At 29.3% G+C, this 20517-nt stretch overlaps 1 protein-coding gene across 5 annotated transcripts in view; it reads right to left on the reverse strand.

Annotated features, from left to right (window-relative positions):
• LOC126735931 (cell adhesion molecule Dscam2) overlaps positions 1–20517 on the reverse strand; it is a 241220-nt gene that overhangs the window by 103243 nt on the left and 117460 nt on the right. For all 5 annotated transcript variants that reach the window (XM_050440056.1, XM_050440054.1, XM_050440055.1 and 2 more), the window contains exon 4: positions 10810–11076. In XM_050440056.1, coding sequence (XP_050296013.1) covers positions 10810–11076 — 267 coding nt within the window. The remainder of the gene's footprint in view (positions 1–10809; positions 11077–20517) is intronic.

The raw sequence follows: 20517 nt of genomic DNA on the forward strand, positions 1-20517 counted from the left end.
TTTGGGCAAATTTTTAGTGCTCCCCATAGACATTTAAAAAATAAAAGATATTTAGGAAGTGATATTAAAATAATGATTAAAAATGTAATAACAAATTGTTTGTTAGGAAAACAGAGAGTGCTAGATTTAATTTATTCGTAATAATTTTTAAAAACAGAAATTTTTTAATTCCTTTTATTTTAAACTAGGCAATTTGACAAATATTGACAATAAAAATTATTTTAAAAAAATCAACATCACATAGGTGTACCTGTATGTTGTTTAGGTATATCTAAGAACGACATGTTTCTTTAACAAACCATTTTTAGGATTTTTTGTGTTTCTCAGTTGTGCGCCCCTATAATTTCATGCATAAAAATGTAGAATAATTGTATTAATGAAAAAAATTGAGTTTTGATTCTTTTTATAGGTTCTATAATTTTTGGTTTGATTTAATTGTTATATAAAGTCTAAAGAGGCGTATACATTGAACGGGAAGCGCATGAAACGCGCCTGGTAGAATTTTTAAACTAAATAAATAATTAGACCAACTAGCACTTTTTCCGTACTGAGCACGGACGTAGAAATATCAGAACTTTTTTCAGATGGCTATTATTGCCATAGTTCTGGAAGAGGAAGAGGAAGAAAATCAAATAAAGAAACGAAAATGGGTACATAAAGCTTGGATGAAACGAGAAACTGAAGGAGAATTTATAACTCTATATAAGGAATTGGTGGACGATGAAACAAAATTTTTTGAATATTTCAGAATGTCTTAAAATTGTTTTAATATGTTGCTTCATAAAATAGAAAAGCTATTTGGAGAAAAGCTATTACACCAAGGGAACGATTAGCAGTTTGTTTGAGGTAAGTAAAAATAAAACAATTTTTATTTATGAAAAAAAAACGTAAAGTTTTATTTATGAATTTTATTATTTTTTAAATTATATTTTTATTTTTAAATTATTATTATAATTAAATATTATTTTATTTATAAGTTTTTTCATTTATATTTTTTAATTTTTATTTATAAAAAAAAATCATACAATACAGTAGATATACAATTTCTTATTTCTTACATCAAATTTTTATTTTTGAAACGTGATCTACTTTATCTAAATACAATGTTTATATACTCGTACAATCTATGTACTTATTCCTGCTGATAATTACCAAAAAATGATCGGAGTGTATTTGGAAAGGATGTTTGTGTTTGTGATATATCATAGGGAGATGTCAAATTTGTATAGTGGCTTTCTGGAGACATATTTGAAGATGATTCTTGTGTCGTATCACTGCGAGATATCAAATGGCTTTCACAGTATATTCCCGAAGATCCACTTGGATGTTCACTGGATAATGTCCCAGATGTCTGTGCCGACGCCGTAATCATTCGCATTTCATATTTTTGAACAAGTACGAGTTAAACGTTTTTAAAGTAGCACTTATACCACCTAAAAATGCGTCAACGGGATGTGTTGGCGTCGACGTTGATGTAGCAGGTTTCTCCTATTTTTCTTTTATTAAGGACTCCATTAACTAAGAAGATGCCGAAGGTGTCCTTATTTGAGAAGCTGTTCTTTTTTTAGCCATTTTGGGTGTTTGCTCAATTCGTTTCACTAGCCTTTGAGTAACGGATGATTAACTTGATTCATCGTCAGTTTGTTTTGATGCAGTTGTGTTTAGTTCATGTACTGCGCCCGGTATTATGTTCTCCTCTTCACTGACTTGTTCTTCAAAATCTTGCTGTTCCTCAGTCTCATCTTTTTAAAATTCAATATTTTCTTTCGTATCTCTTTCATCAAAAATTTTATTTAAAAATCCTAATGCTTCAACATATTTATAAAGTTTGTTTTTTTTTAGACTTGTCCACTTTTTTTTTGCACTTTTTTTTATAGATTTCCTGAAATTGTCTCTGATATTATTCCATCTCGTCTTACATGCTGACCCTAAAAACAAAATTTATTTGCAGTTTATAAACATTAAATAAAATTATCATAAAATGAAGTTTTTCAATAAATAATTTGTTTCTTGTAGGTTTCTAGCTACTGGAGATTCTTTAAAAAGTATATCATTTAGTTACCGCATGGGGCACTGTACGGTGCAAAATATTGTAATGGAAACTTGCAAAATCATATTTGAAAATCTTATAAATGAAATGTTGCCGCAACCTTCAGAGGACATGTGGAAAACTGTTGCTGACAGCTTTAACACAATTTGGAATTTCCCCAACTGTTTGAGAGCGATAGATGGTAAACATTTTACAATTCAAGCACCCCCAAATAGCGGCTCGCAATTTTTTAATTACAAAAAAACGTTTCCTATTGTATTGTTGGCACTTGTTGATGCACAATTTCGTAGCTGTAGATGTTGGTGCATATGGCAAAAATAGCGATGGTAGCATTTTTGCAAAATCCAATCTGGGAAAAGCACTTCAAAATAATAGTTTATCTGTATACAGCATGCACCATTATCAGGTACAGATATGGAGGCTCCTTATGTAATTGTAGGTGATGAGGCATTCCCTCTATGCGCCCATATCCAGGAAGAGAACTGAATAATTCTAACCGCGTGTTTAAGTAGAGCTCGGAGGATCATCGAAAACGCTTTTGGGATTTTAATACAAAAATTTAGAATCTTTACTAGAAGAATCCAGGCTAAACCGGAAAATGTAGATTACATAATATTGGCAGCTTGTATTCTACATAATTTTATAAAAAAATATGATACAAATACTTATAATTATCCAAATGCAAACTTCAATAATGTTCCGCAACAATAAGTACACCAAAATCTACCTATGCAGGGGGGAAATGCCACTGCTGACGCATTTCAAGCAAGAGAATTGTTTACAGAATACTTTTCTTCAGAAATTGGACGCGTGCCATGGCAAAACGAAAAAAATTAAGTTCATCATTGTTTTTTGTGTGATATCCGACATAACCTTTAATCCAAAACCTACATACTAATTTTTAATATACGAAGTACCCACTTACCTTCGAGTTTTAATTCTTCTCCTATGATATTCCAAATATTATTTTTAAAACCGACATCCATATATTTTTTGTGTGACAAGTCATACAATTCTGGATAATTTCGTACCAACTCGATTAATTTTTTATTCATATTCAAACGCAAATTCTAAACGGTTTTCGTCAGTGAAATACACAAAAATATTGTTCCCGACTTTAATACAAAGGACGGAACTAAAACTGAAGCAGCACTGATGGTAAAAAACGTCACTGCGCCGGATTTGTCTGAACAAGTTTATTTAAAATTAAGGCAGCGATATTTTATTTTTCACTGACACTGATACTGAACTGATGTGTGTAAATAGTCCTTTATATAGAAAACAGAGGAAAAATTGAATTCCATCTCAATCTCAGTCTGAAAATTATATATACGGGTCTATTATTTAGATCAAAAATGTATTCATAAAAATTTTGAAAAGCAGAAAATTTTCAAAATTAAAATTAAATATGAAAAAATGTGACAAATTAATGAGATTCTTAAGTAGACAAACATCAATAAAGGCGTAAATTCCCTAATTTCCCAGAACTATGAGCGATTCGTTGAAAACTGCCCAAATTTGGACCTTAAAAATTTCGAAAAATTTAAAATTTTGAGAAAATCAAAAAACAAAATTACCACATGATAGAGTGTGACATTAGCATAAAAAAATTCTGATAACATTTTTTCTAAGTTCCATAATAACGGCACAAAAAAAATTTCAAAATTATAAATACTCAAAAATGCTTTAAAAAATAAAGTACTGTAGCAAATGGTCTGAGGGGAGAAAATTAGTTGAAATTGTAAGTTTTTTGGATCAAAAAAAATCAAATTAAAAAAAATCGATATTTGGGCAAAATTTATGCTGTAAGTTTCGGGCCAAAAATCGATTTTTTTGATTTTGCATTTTTAGTTCTATAAACAATTTTACAACAAATTTAACAAATTTTCCTCTCTTAAGGTATTTTCTAGTTAATAATTTTTTGTGTTAGAGCCAACCAAGATGAAATCATTACAGTTTCTAATATAATAGGTGGTCATTATACTAAAAACAATAAATTTATATAATCCTAACTAATAACAGCAATTTCTTTTACTTGATGGTAAAATGTCTTCATTTCTTCAAGAGTTGGTGCCCTGTAATAGAGTAATACTTAATTTCTTATATCTTTCTTTGGCCTATTTATGGCTTATGGTATTTTTTATTAGCATAAGATAATTAGGAAGAGCATATATTATAAGCCTCGAAGAAGTATTATTAAGCATTACATATATGACTCTATTCAAGTAGAAGAAATTGCTGTTGTTAGTTAGGATTATCTAAATTTATTGTTTTTAGTCTAATGACCACCTATTATATTAGAAATCGTAATGATTTCATCCTATTTAAATAATATTCTATAGATGTTAAATACAATTGTAAATAAAAGTTTTGTTAAACTTTAATCTGTTAATCATTTAACAGATTAATTAAAAATGTTGTTCTAATTGCTTTATATTGAATATTATTATATGGGTTTTTCTTTTGCTTTCATACTTATACCATATTATGCCTTTAAATGTTTATTTATGCAATTACATTATAAATTTTCTTTGTAGCTTTTATGCTGAATAAATATATATTATTATTATTATTATTATTATTATTGTATCTTAACAACAAAGTAGAAAAAAGGATACCAAGCTTTTGTCAAAGACTGAATCATCCAGAAGCTGTTCCTCATCTGTGGCTTTTCCTTCATCTTCTTGATCCATAACCCTGGACAAGGGACCCTAAACAGGTACCAGCTTTCCGGGTCAGAAAGCACCTGGAATGTGCAGTAGGCAAGAAAAAACACTCAAAAATTGGCTCTACCTCAAAAAATTATTAACTAGAAAATCCCCTAGAAGAGGCAAATTTGTTAAACTTGCTGAAAAATTGTTTTCAGAACTAAAAATGCAAAATCAAAAAAAATCGATTTTTTGAAATTCTCTAAAAAATGGTCTTAATTTTTTTTTTAAAAACCTATGAGGCTGAGGAAAAATTTGTTGGATTAAAATTTTCTGGACCTAAGAGGAGCTACAGTTTGCAGAATAATTCACGAAAACCGATTTTCATTATTTCTTAATTTTTTCTGGAACTATGAGGAAAGTCGGTGTTTTTACTATTGCACTAAATTGTATGTAAGAATGCCTAAAAAAAACTTGTATTTTTTTTCTCCCTAAAATGTATCTTAAAGGAGCTATAGGCGATTCTTTAAAAACAGCCCAAATTTGGTGCTCTAAAATTTCGAAAAATAGGTGGAGCATTAAATTATCATCAAAAAACCATTTTTTTCTAAGATTCATAATAATGGCACAAAAAAATTTTTGAAAATTAAAATTACTTAAAAATGCCTCATTTATAACATGGTCTGAGGGGAACAAATGATTTTAAATTGCTATAAATAAGTTTTCTGAACCAAAAAAACAAATTTAAAAAAATCAATTATTGGGTCATAATTTCCAGGATATATACTCCTAAAGGAAATTCTTTAAAAAATGGTTTTCATTTTTTTTTGGAAAATCTATAAGGCCAAGATAAAAATCGTTTGAATAAAAGTTGTTGAGCCTGAGAAGGGCCCTAATTTGCAATATACTTTATAATTTTATCTAAGACCGTTTTCGAGAAAATTCACGAAAACAAACATTATTTTTCCAGTTTTCTCTGGAAATAAAGGGAATTAAGGAGGATTTTTGAAAAATCGCCCAGGAAAATTCTCCAAAAAAATTTTTTTTTTTTGGGAAATCTATAAGGCTGAAAGAAAAATTATTTTTATAAAAGTTGTTGTGCCTGAAAGGAACTACAATTTTCAAAATATGTTATGATTTTATCTATGGCAATTTTCGAGAAAACTAATGAAAACCGATTATCAATATTACTCAATTTTTTCTGGAACTATGAGGAAACTTGGTGGTTTTACTATTACATTCAATTCTTTGCCAGAATACCTAAAAAAAAGCTCCAATATCTTTTTGCCCGAAATTGCAGATTAAAAGAATAGGCGATTATTTGAAAACAGCTCCTACTCTTTCTCGGACCTCTATATATGTCGTCTATTCTATTATGTCAGTTTACAAATTATTTCCTATTTAAGCTAATTTATAGAAAGCATGAAATGAATTTTAGAAATTGCCATAATTTTAATAAATAATATTCATCATAAACACATATCAATCAGCAAAAAAGTAGTGTTAAAAAAGCACCAAATTACCATACAGTATGCATAATAAAAATAAATAAATAGGAGCACGTAATAAAATATCTAGGGGTAACTAACCCTGACCATTTCTCGTTTTTTAGGTAAACCTTTTCAATTTTCAAGACATTTTTTTACGTTTGGAAAATATACTGAAACAGGTGTTAAATGATTTCGTTAGAAGAATCTAAGTACCAACTGTTAAGTAGTGGTGATCAGCTTCTCTTTCGAAATTTAAATTGTGTTCAATTTCCAAGGATAATTTCATAAATAAAAAAAAATTCAAGTTTAATTTTCAAGGATAATTTATCATTTTTTAAAAAATCACCAAAAAAATAAAAAGCCTGGTTTCATTATAATTTAAGAAATGTAGTCTTGCAATATCCCAATTATTATGCCAAGTTTATCACTTTAGTGTATATAGAATGAAATAATAATTATTTAAATTATATTATTATATATATTATTATAATTCATTTTTTAAGGAATCTGTTGTTAATATTTTTATTTTAGGTTCTAGTTGACTTTAGGTATCATCGATTCCATAAACAATATTATTTAGAAAAATCATTAACTTCTTGCAAATAAAAACACAATTTTACAAAAGTATTTCAATTATTTATATACATTTAAAATATTGTCAATTTGTCCCGTATCCAAATTTACATAATGCATAATTTTAATGAACACGACTGACATCTCTAAATAAAACTAATAAATACAAAATTTGAAAATGGCTTTAAAAGTCCTTACCAAACTAACACCCTTCTTAAAATCCAAGTATTTCCGGATTAGACAGTTCTTATTTTAATTAAAGTTGTCGTAAGGCTAAAGTAAGCGAGGCGTATTTAATTTTATCTTCAATTCCTCTCATAAAAGTTTTGAGACATTTCCAGGCGGAAATATTTATCCAACAATATTGTTAGAGATTGACAAATGAAAACTTGAATTTCCTTTATGAGATTGAGGAATTATCCTTGGTTTAGTGTTAGGCTGGGTGAATATAAATGAAGATATTAATATTTTGAGCACATACACAAGTAAAGCAAAACTAATCATAAATCAATTAACTAATTTTAATCGAGTTATCTATTCTCCCTGAAGCTAACTAATATCCATACATACGAACGGATATATCCAATTTGTAATATATTATGTCATGAGGCAATAATTTATCTTAGCAGTAATTTGCTTTGAAGCTAGCAAAGCATGTTATCCATTGTTGAAATATGTTTAATGTTAATGAGGTAATTAGGGTATTACTTATTAATTTAAAGGTCTAATTGAAATATTACTTTTAAAATATACTAGGGAGAACTTAAGGGCAAAAGAAAGTAGCTTAATAATGGCTGTATTTCCATGTGTTTTGAAGAAATTCGTAGCTCTAAAACTGTTATGCTGAAATAAATTAATGGGAAATATATTTGCCAAAAGTAGGAGGAAAAGGCCATATTTGATTACCGATTTTATCCATATAGCAGACTGAGATACAGTTTTTTAACATTTGTCTGAGAATTTAAACAAAAATTAATTAAATTATTTAAGTTGTCCAGTAGAAACTCGTTGGAATTTAAAATTAAAATCAGCTTAAGATTTATGTTTTTAATTTGGAAGCTTAAAAATTGATAATAATATTTTTTGTATTAACCATTTAAATTGGGTTCTATGATTAGAAGCCCTAAAAATTGATATTTTGTTTTTATAACTGAAATACAAATAAGTTTTTTATTCAATTTTTACTTAAATTGTGAGTTTCATCACAAAAACGTCATAATTACTACACTGATTTTTAAAAAACCAACATTTAGATTCCATATCAGAATTTTAGAATTTCAAAAATCAATATTTGAAACTTTAGTCCATTCAAGTCCCATCTTGATATTTTAGTATTTTGAGGCACGAATTTCGACGTATTAATTAGAATTTTTATTATTTCTTAAGTTCTAATAGCAGATTAAGATAATTTGATTAAAAACCTTTTTAAATTCCACTTTAAAATCGTGAGCCTTAATGGTATTTAGAATTAAAAATTTTGAAAAATTAATCAGAATCTTTATTTTTCGTACTTTTTTCTTCACAATCAATAAGTTCCATAATAAGAAAGCAGAAATAAAATTTTATAACTATTGGTATCTTAGGAAAATTTTAAAATTGACTGGAAATTTTGTAACTTAATGATGTTTTTAAAATCCGAAATATTACAAAAAATAATTAGAATTTTAACTTTTTGTTGTTTTTTTTACAATCAATAAGTTTAAGAGGGCAGAAATGAAAATTTAGAGCCACTCCTAGCTTAGGAAAATTTAAAATTTAAAATTTTACAGAAAACTTTGACATTATTTGCATTTAAAATTATAAATTAAAAAAATGAAAAATTGAGATTTATACTTGGAAATTCTTAATTCAAATTTTAGAAGTTTTCAGTAAAAAATCAAAATTTGAATTTTTCTTCTCCACCAGTGACTTTAAATTTTTAATTCTGCTGTTATGAAACTTAATGATTTTCAAAATAATTAAAAATAATTTTTCATTTTTTGAATTTTTTTCACAATTTATTAGTTTCATAATGGAAATTAAAAAATAAAACATTTGCTGGACAATTTTTAAAATCCTATTTTAAAATTATGGAACTAAATAGCATTTGGAATTAAGAATTTTAAAAAGTTTTTTAATTTTTTATCACAATCATTATGTTACACAACAATAGTAGTAGAATTAAAAATTTAGGTAGGAAAGGAAAATTAAAAATTTGCAATTTGACAGGAAACTTTCTGAAATTGTGAAACTAAATAGCATCACGAATTTCCAAAAAAATATTAAAATTTTAATTATTTTTAAAATAAATTAGTTACATTACAGCAAAATTAAAAATTTAAAGCCACCGGTAAAAGAGGAAAATTCAAATTTGATTTTTTACTGAAAACTTTATCTAACTTTACTTTATTTTAAGTATAAATTAGAACTTTTAATTTTTTTTCGCAACCAATAAATTTTATGATAGAAATGCAAATTTGAAACCATTAATAGAGTAAGAAAATTAAAAAAAGACCTATACTTAATTTTTAATGGACATTTTTCAAAATCAAGAATGTTTTTTCTTATATTCAATAAAATTGACGAAAAACAAAGAAAAACACAAAGTCACGGTCTCACAACATGTAATTAAACGGGCTACACGTGTTTCGCTCTAGTTAGAGCATTAGAGTTAGAACTAGCGAAACACGTGTAGTCCGTTTAATTACATGTTGTGAGACCGTGATTTTGTGTTTTTCTTTGTTTTTCGTCAATTTTGTATGTTGATCTCTTAGAGAATAATGGATGAGATTTTTGGATTATATTCAATAAGTTACATACCAGAATTTAAGATTTAGAGTTACTGGAAGAAAATAAGAAAATTTAAAATTTTACTGGACATTTTCTAAAATCATATTCTTAAATTGTTAAACTTAGTGGTATTTTAAAAAATAATTAAACATTTTAATATTTTGGTTATTTTTTTACAATCAATTCCATAACAATAGTACCAAAATTAAAAACTTAGAGCTACTGGGAGCTTAAGAAATTTAAAAATTCCATTCTAACCCTGTTAAAAGTTACAATGGAAATCTTCCATTTTTAAATTATGAGACTTAATGGGATTTAAAATCAAGAATAAAAAAAAATAAACATTTTAATTCAATTGGTTTTGTCACCAATCAATATATTTAAAAATTTTCTATAACATTAGTAGTAGAATTAAAAATATCGAAGTATTAATCAACATTTTCAATTTTTTTTACTATCAATAAGTTACATGCTATTCAATAGTACTACTACAAGTAAGTTACTACTTTCATAGAAAACTTTTTAAAATTGTCAAATATAGTGGCACTTGGAATCAAGTACGAGTATTTCAAGAAATTAATTAAAATTGTATTTTTTGTAGTTTTTTTTCAAAATCAAGTTCCATACCAGTAGTACCAGAATTAAAATTTTAGAATTTGTAATTTGACTGCAGACTTCTTGAAATTTCGAAAAATTAATTAGAATATTTATTTTTTTATTTATTCGCAATCAAGATACATAATAGTAATAGCAGAATTAAAATGTTAGGATCACTGTTAGCTTGAGAAAATTTAAAATTTTGACTAGAAAGTTTTTGAAATACCCTTATGAAATTGTAAAGCTTAATGGCTTTTGCAATCAAGAATTTCCAAAAATTAATTAGTTTTCAATTTTTGTTTCATTTCTTTATGATCAATAAGTTCTATGATATACAATTTTAAAGCTACTGATAATTTAGGATATTAAGGAATTTTTATATTTTTTTTTTGATGATTTTATAAAATATTTAAAAATTGAAACTTTCCAAGGAATCTTTCTAAAATTTCACTTTTAAATTATGAAACATTCTCAGTTGCCTTTTTAATTTATTTAATTAGCTTTATTTTAATAAGTTTCAGCCTCACTATGATCAATCGGGTCATAGATAGATCTCTCTTATTTAATGAAAAAAGCTTATAAAATTCCTTTTTAATTTATTAAAAAAAAAAAATCACTGCTTTTAGGTTGATTATTCTTTTACGGAATTCTTAATACACTAACAAATATTAATAAAACTTACCTGTAAGCTTATGAACAGTCCTACAGGCATAGTTCTTATATCCGTCCCCAGGACCAGCATTACTAATATAAAGGTCCCCATTTCCTAGGACCACATACTTCCCCCCAATATCAGTATTGGGATAAATATTAATATTCTCATCCTGAACCCAGGAGGTGACCATCACATAATCCGACACGTACGTGGGTATTTTACACTTTAGTACCGCCGTATTTCCCGCTATGACGTACTCGTCGCTCACTTGAATATCGTATTTTTGCTTGACAACTGAAACAAAACGAAATACAAAAAAGTTAAAAGGCGAATTTTCCCCAATTTCATTTTTAAAATGAAATTTTATCGATTTTCCCATCTTTGATGCGGTGGAGGGGTGAGGTGAGGGGGGAGAAGAGAGACGTGTGTGCGAGAAGCGTTCCCACGGGATAGTAGTCCCGCATTATCCGAAAGTGCCTGGCAATTTTGGTATATTGCCGTAAATTTACTAGAAAGATTGGAACCGAAGGTGACAAGTTAAGACTAGTAAATAAATCTGTATTTGTGACGGGGAACCGCGATAAATTTCTCATAGGAGCTTATAGAGTAAAATATTCTTATTTTTAGGTTTTTTATTAAATTATATTCACATATTCAATTATTCCATTAAGATTTCAAAAATATATTAAAAAAAATAGTTGGAGTGGAATAAGGATAAAAAAGGCAAAGATATAATATAATTAATACTTTAACTTACAAATAAAATACTATAATAAAATATCTTAGTACTATGATAAAGGACTCCATTCCGTTTAATACCTCCCATATTATCTTTCACTAAAGCCTCCCTGAAAATGGATTCCGAATAAATGTTAAATAGTTCATTATTACAGTAATTCATTATTGAGTACTCTTACCTTCGCAGTTTGGTTCCAGCAGAGCTGTGCTATAATTGCAATGTCTCTCTTATTAATCTTGGTTGCTAATACTATCTCTAGGACCATCTAATGCCTGAAGCAATCAAATGCTTTAGGATAGTCAATGAACCAAGCGTACACATCCATGTTCATGTCCCTACATCTCTGTGTTAGCATGAGTTCTATGTTCTCATGAGTTCTGGAGTGAGTCCACTCTAAAATCCGCCTTGAGTGTTACCATTTGTCCTTCGCATTTCTTATAAATCCGTATATGGATTCTTGAGTTTTTAGGAATACTTTGAGGACGTGGGACATCAGACTAATTATGCGGTAATCATTACACTGAGACGAGTTCGACTTTTTTTATATCGCCACGATGGTAGACTTAATCCAATCAGAAGGGATTTTCCCTGCACTGTAGATGGTCTCGAATAACTCATCTATAAGCTCTGAGTCCTTATCTTCTTTGTTTGCGATTTTTTAAACACCTCTGGATGTACTTAATCTGTTCTAATTCTTTTCTGTTTTTCTTAATTTTTATTGAATGGATGACTCTGTCATCATCTACTTATGTGGGAGCTCCGGCCGATCATCATCGAACAGCTCCTCTACGTATTTCTTACATCTTTTTAATTTTTCTTCGATACCATTGATCATAAGTGAGTGGCCACCTTGAAGAAACTTTTAAACTTGATTCTTGGTCACTACTCCCTAAAATAACCAATATTCACAAAAACATTGATTGAATTCATTGGGACTTATCCAATGGATAAATATTTGAAAGGATATTCCAATAAGTCTCATGTTGTTTGTTTCGTGCGAATATTCAAATTACTTTTTGAATTAATGCACTTTGAAGTGAGTGATTACCTTGACGAATAGTCTTGCTTGTAGGTAACCATTGCTTGAAATATCCAACATTTCTAAAACTTTTGCTTTGATCAACTTAGTATTAAACCAATATTTCTAAAGAATATTCTAAGGAGTATTACGCCTTTTATTTCCTAAGAATATTCCAATTAGTTTTTAAAATATTGTGCTTTGAAATGAGTAGCCACTTTGAAGAACATTATTTACTCTTGTCGCTAGTGCTTTAAATGACCAATATTTCAAAAATTCTTACCTAAATTCTTTGGAAATCAATACCTAATTTCCAAAGAATATTCCAATAAATATGATCCTTTCGGTTTTATAAAAAGATTTGATAACTTTGATATGAATTGACCTTAAAGAACAGTTTTGCTTTTTGATCACCAATGCCTAAAATGACTCGTATTTATTAAGCTTTTGTGTAAACCCCTTAAGATCCATAACAATATTCTCTCTTGAAATAATTTGAAATAAGTGATCATGAGATCTCATTACTCGCATTTCTGAGGACTTCTACCTCCTTTTTTCTTTTGCATTCCTGTTAGCTCTTTTAAAAACCTTCTTGCACTCACTCTTCATATTGTAGTGATTTGGCATTTCCTTCCACGTATCCTCTGTGTCTCGTGTTCTGATGTGGCAACTTCTGCAAGTTTCAATAAATCTCTTATGAGAAGTACGCAATTCACTCACTCTACAGTGTTATCAAGAATGACAGAAAACTTCAGAAAAATATACTTCCAGAAGATCCAGGTAGTTTTATACCAATCAAACGAGAATATTAAAAAATCCCAATCTATATTACCCTCTCATTCTGAGGAATCATAAAGAATATATTTTACTATTCATAATTTTGCTTTTCCTTATATATAGACATGATTTTTGCTGTTGTTGTCTCAAATAGACGCATTTCTTTATTCACTAGGGGATCACAAACTTTCGATACACCTGAAGGAATTTGTGTTGATCGATCTGAGTTCTATCCCAGGACTGGTGCAATGCAAATATTACCAACATTACAAAGATCAGTGTAATGAATTTCAGAGGAGTGTTGAAATTAATTACACTGATGAAATTAATTAGACTGTGCTGTGGAGAAGATTTGCTGGAGAAATCTGCTGCTAAGAATGTATATTTTGCAATTATCGAGTCCATATCGGGTTTTTTTCAGCAGGTTTTTAGGTTCAGAAAACGGTTTTAAATACTGACTTTTGCACGCATATTGTAACGATATTGTAAACACCGAGAAACTAGCTAATTCTCTTTCATTCCGGAATAACACAAGTGACACATCGCACGACGTCTCGAAGGTTGGCGAGAATCTCCTGGAACCGCGTTCTGCCGAGAAGGAGCCTCATCGCCGACGGAAATCCGTTGTCAGTTCAGTAAAGTAAAGTTCGAAATATTGGCGCGAGATTTAAATCAGATATAAATAGTGTAGCGTTTTATTTTTCTATTCCTTATGTTCACTAACGCTCTATTGATATTTCATTAATTTCAATAACTACATTAATAATTTCAGTCAATTTTTTTTATTCATATTTCTATAAATTAACACTGGCAATGACACATTACTACTGTAACGCATCACTCTCCTGGTTTAATTATCCATGCTATCTGTTGACGTTCCGTCACTTCTCTACTTGGTCATAATTAATATTTTCTCTGATTGGCTGATATTGACAGCTCAGGCGACAGGTGGGGTCGTTATCGATTTAGTCGGTACTGCGTCGATTTTTCGAGGACTTGTTCCCATATTGCAGGTAGGAGCGCACGTAAAAGACCAGTTTTTTATTTCCGAAGTTTGTGAAGCAGGAAGTGACCAATATGGTTTATAATTTATGGTCCTGAATCTTGTTCCTTTAGGGAATCGTTTATTTCATAATTCTGGTGCAGGATGCCTAAGATTTTGATAGATAGATAATGAAACTTAGCAAGGGTTTTACTTTTCCGTTTTCCTCTTTATTCTTCTTCAATTGTTGATCGCTGCAGGCTTTTGATTTCCCTGGGAAATTGCTGAAAGCGATGGAGCTGGAGCCAGAGTTAGAGCTAGAGATTCCCAGTCCGGATAGCTGAGCTAAAAATGGCATACATTCACAGCCTTGGTTTTGAAGGTTAGCCGTTCATTTCTTGGAGGAATATACAGGCCAGTTTATTAAATTTATTTAAATATTACTAACCATAGATTTGTCTCACTTATTTACATTTTTATTAATATACCTTTTATTTCAATTTAACGTTATAAATATTCAATCAATGTCATAATTTAATACGTCAATTTCTTATCTATAATATTAATTATTTTTTGTTCAGTATTTTTTAGTACCCTTTTGGGTAGTTAAGTAGATATAACACGGTTAAGGCTGATATGCCTTAGGTAAAAAGGTTCAAGAACTCCCCTGCGTAATACAAATATATACTAAAAACTTTAATAATTGCAATTTATTATTCAAGTGCTGAAATCTACCTAGTGGTGAAATCATAATTTAAATATTACCTTTGTCAAACTTATTTTAATCATATCAACATTATTCATATTTTAATTCATAGTAAATTATTAACATTTATCAGATTAGAACATGAGGTGTGTACATATCTTTGATGTAAATATAATTTGGTTGTATTGTACTCTTATTTAATAGTTATAATCAAGTTTAGATTCTTTAATAGCCAGTCATAAGTGAACCTTCGAACAATCCCAAGCCTCCAATAATTCTGAGCTACCGTCTGCAAACTCTTGGCAAAATAGTAACACTGTAAAGTTAACGCCACAATAGTTGTAAATAATTACAGTAAAAATAGATATTTCTAATAGTCGTGCGTGATCGTTTTTTCATAAGTGTGAGAGTAAATTACTTGACTCTTTTTGATTGTTTTAATTCATAACTAATGAACGGGAAAACCGCTACAATATTTTTCTGGGTGTCAATAGGTTCAATATTAAGGAAAAACGAGTACAGCATCTTTGGTCTACCACAAAGATCTCAATTTACTGCGTTTTAATTTTATTCAATATTTAAATGTTTCATTGTTTATATTATTATTTTTTCAACTTTCTCAAAGATTTTTTTGTTTGCATGATAAAGATTTATTTAAATATACAAAGATGTCCTACTGTATTATTCTGTACAGGTCAGTTAAGTACAGTTTAATTTTAATACGGCTTAAAAAGGAAAAACTAAAAAAGGTCTTACTATAGAGAAAATTGATTTTCTCCCTACTATTGTAGTCAATTTAGTTTACGAGGTAACGTGCCAACTGGTTATTTTTTTGTCTAAGCGACGTTAAATTTTACGGTTTTCCTGTCCGAAATTGCACGTCGAAGCGGACAGCGGTCGGTCGGCGTTTCGGTTTCGGGATTTTCGGAAAATCTAAGGTTTTATGACCAAGTATAAAATAGAATTTTTACACTTGTATACATATAAAGCTGTAAAAAAATATAATAAAAAATTCTTGTTGGAGTTGGCTAAATTTACATGAAAATTAAGTTTTTCTAGGATTATTTAGGAAAAGTATTAAAGCAGAATTGCTACTTTGTATAGTACTTACGTGTAACATAAATTGGTACTTATGGGGCTAAATTGCAGTTTTGTTCCTTCGAGCTGGATTAGGTGCATATAAATTTTATTAAGGTCCATTTAAATGAGAAATATATTAAGAATGAAAATCAATTGCAATGCAAAAAACCAAGCTATGATCAAGAATTACACAATTATTACTGTCAATTAATAAGTTATAATTTTCTATTTAAACTCTTAATTATTTCTTTTCGTTTTATTTAATTGCTTGGAAAATCAATCCATCATACTTGGATCTTATAAGACTTATCATGTCAAAATATGGAACTAATGTGCATCAAAATGATGAAATATATGTCTATTTTAAATGAATGATAAATATTCAATATTCTATCTTTTTGGGTTTTTAACTTATCGGTGTTTATTAAAATTTATGAAAAAATCATCCCTTTAACAAAAAAAATATTTTTTTCTCATTCTCCTGTATATTTTTCAAAAAACTATGTGTCTAATTGTTTTAAATGAGCTATTTGAATACAGATTTTTAAAATTTTATCTTTTTTGGTGTTTGAGTTATGGATATTTAATTAAGTTTTTGGAAAAAATTACAAAACACAAACAACAACATGACAAAAACACTTCTTTACCAACATTTTTTTCTCAACTCCCTGTACGTTTTTCAGAAAATAATGAAATAGATCCCTAATTATTTTAAACAACCTATTTGAATTTTAATTTTCAAAATTCTATCTTTCTGGGTTTTAGACTTATAGGAGTTCAGTAAAATTTAAAAAAAAATCTCTACCAAAAAAAGTATTTATCTCGTTCCCTTTTATATTTTTCAAAAAATGCTAAAATAGGTGTTTAATTATTTCAAATAAGCTAGTTGGATACAAATTTTCAAAATTTTTAAATATATTATTTAAGTTTTTGGAAAATTTTTGAATAAATCGCCAATTTGCCATAAAAAATTTATAAATATGGAAAGTGATTCCAAATATCGGGAATAATAACTATGATTTTAAATGTTTCCAAGAAGTGACTTCAAATACCAGGACAAATCTTAAACTAACTTCATTACAAATAAATAACTATCTAAAATGCCTGGAAAAAAATAAAAACACTTTAAGGAACTTGGAAGAATTGAATGAATCGTGATTTTAACTGCCTTAAAGTAATGACTTGAATCACTCAGAAACCTTAAAAGTTACTTCAAATGCTTGAAATTAAGTAACTATGGATGTAGCTGATATAAAAGGATAAATTCAAATGTCTGGAACTATACAAAAAATTACTTTAAAAGTTTTCACCACGGCAGATATATTTGTCACTAAAAATGACTTCAAGTAGAAGAAAAAAACAATATCCTAGAATTTAAAAAGAAAATACTTCAAAAGCATGAAAGATCACAAATATACGTAGAAGAAATAAACAAAAAATTGAACTACTTCGAAGACATGTTTGAAATAAATTGGAAAATTACCACAAATGTCTATAATATATGAGAAATAAATGTATATAAGCTGGTAAAATTTTTCTATTAATCCGGAATTTTCGCACCAATCCATTAGCTACCTGTGGAAAAAATACAAAATTTCTCTTTATTTGTGAAGATTGGCTATATAGACCTCTAGAATATCAAAGCTATACTGATTTATTTCATTCTTCGATCGGTTGTGTCTAATTGGTCGGACGGAGGGCTGAACGGTTCATAGGTATCTGTGATCAATTGTGTCAAATTGCTCGAACGGAGGACTGAACGGTCTAATTCAGGCGATTTTTAGCAATTTCAGACATAAGCTTAGCATTACTGTTTTTAATTTCGGATTCAATTTTATAAGTTTTAAAATCATATAAAGGTATTGTATGGAGCCGGGGCAATTTGATATGTAAACTATTAGAAGTGTAGAAATTTCTTTAATAATTACCACTGCATCAGATTTTAAGCTTTTTTTTAATTAATCAACATGGACACAAGAAATGTCCCAAAAACCCCAACAAAAATGACTTCAAGTATAACAAAGAAATTATGAAACATTACAAAAATATTTGAAGAGAAATGGCCTCAAATGCCCGGAATGGATTCCTTCACCTGTTTTGATCATATCTACTAAATAAGTCGGACGGAGGACTCAACGCTCTAACTTAAATGATTCTTAGACCAACGTTGACGTCATGAAGACCAGTAATTTTGTAGCTATCATTTGTAATACAGTGAAACATCCCGATACGGACACCTCCAATAGACGGACAACTCCCTTGAGCGGACATTTTTTTTGGTCCCATTGAAAATACACTAAATTCCCATATGCTTTAACGGACACTCCCTCGGGCGGACGCGGACACCTAAAAGTGGTCCGAAGAACCGCTAAACCTTCTCTTGAGCGGACACAGAAAAAATTTAAACACGCAATCGGGGGTTGCATTGGCGCCAGAGCCTGGGTTTTCCCCGATACGACGGTACTCTTCGCATGGCGCCGATTTGTCGGGATGTTTTTGTGTTTTGACTGTTTTGTTAATGCATTTGGCTTTAGTTTATTGTCGTATCTTCTAGCTTTATTAGCGTAACAACCGATATGTCGTCGAAACGTAAAGTGCTAACTCTTAAAGAAAAAGTTGACGTAATTGAGATTTTTAATAAAGACAAACTAAGCGTACGCGACTTAGTAAAACGGTTTGGAATAGGAAAAACACAAGCAGCTGAGATTATTAAAAATAAGGATGTTTTATTAAGTAAGTTCCACTCAAATATAAATGTGAATGAAAAAAGAAGCTTCCTAAGAGAAGAAGGCAGAAATATTGACACGCAGTGCTATGAGTGGTTCATTAGAGTTCGAAGCAAAAATATTCCATTATCAGGTAACATACTTCAATTATTACACATATTACTGTATATTTTACATGTGCCTATTATCTTTTTAGGTACAATTGTTAAAACGAAAGCCAAAGAAATCGCTGATGGTTTGGGGTATAGAACTTTCAGTGCATCAGAACTTTTGTACCCGGCACAACATTGCTTTTAGAACTATCAGTGGGGAGGCCGCAAGTGTGAACTCTGCCGATGTCACGACATTTTGGGAGAAAGTACCATCTATAATTAAGAACTATGCTCCCAAAAATATCTATAATGCTGATGAAACTGGACTATTTTTCCGAGCAGTGCCAAACAGGACTACATTTGAAGCGAGAAAGATGTATTCGAGGTAAATTTTCAAAAGAGAGACTGACTATACTTTTTTGTGTAAATACGGAGGGACAAAAAGAAAAACCTCTAGTGATCGGAAAAATGGCCAAACCAAGAGGATTTAAAAATATTAATGTGAAAGAATTGCCAGTTACTTATAGGTGGAATAAAAAAGCCTGGATGACCGGTGAACTAATGGTCGAATGGTTAAATCAATTCGATAAAAAAATGATGCGTGAAAAACGAGACATTTTATTATTTCTCGACAATGCATGTTGTCACCCAAAGGATATAAGATTGAAAAATATTGATTTTTTTGCCTCCAAACTGCACTTCTATTGTACAGGCTTTAGATCAGGGCATTATTAAGAGTTTTAAAACATTTTATAGGACAATCATTATTAAAAAACTTTTATTAGCCATAAATACTGCTGAATCAGCCCAAGAATTAGCCAGAAAAATACACCTAGATGCAATTTACTTTATAAACATTGCATGGGACCAAGTGAACGAAGAAAACGGTTCAAAATTACTTTACTAAGTCTGGCATTACACACTCTAATAGTTCAGAAAATAGAGCAGAAAACCTGGAAATCTGGGAAAATAAAGACGACATTCCATTGTCACTTTTAGCTCAAATGTTGAGGAATAAGGATAATTTTGGCATGATAAACAATAATGATATCAACAAATTTTTTAATGTAGACAATGATTTAATAATGGAGCAAATTGATGACCTTCCTCTGGAGGTTTCGAATCAAGAGGAAGTAGTGGTATCATCCGATGAGTCAGAAGAGGAACACGTTGAGGAAGAAGAGGAATTGACTACCTATCAACAGGCTTTTAATATGACGCAACAGTTAAGACGCTTCACTCAAGCTAGGGGTGACCTATCTGCTCTAGATTTACTATCTATGCTTGATCTTCATTTCCAAGATACTTTGCTCAACAAAAAAAATCGACAAACGTCTTTATTAGAATATTTTAAACATAAACAATGATCTTAATTTGTACATGTGTTCCAAAATATTTACATATTATTTCTTACAAAAATCTTTATATGTATGTATGTACTAGTTTAGTTTATTTTCGGTTTGTTATTTCATAAGTTTTTGTTTTGGTTTGTTTTTTAAGTTTATTTTTTTTGCATAATTATAATTATTTTGTATCCCTAATTATATACTTATTGTCATTAAATAATTAATATTAGACTTGTTTAAAAAAATTACATGCCGTTTAATTTTGCTTC

The sequence above is a fragment of the Anthonomus grandis genome, chromosome 5 (assembly GCF_022605725.1).
Source record: "Anthonomus grandis grandis chromosome 5, icAntGran1.3, whole genome shotgun sequence".
Taxonomy (NCBI): Eukaryota; Metazoa; Arthropoda; class Insecta; order Coleoptera; family Curculionidae; genus Anthonomus; species Anthonomus grandis.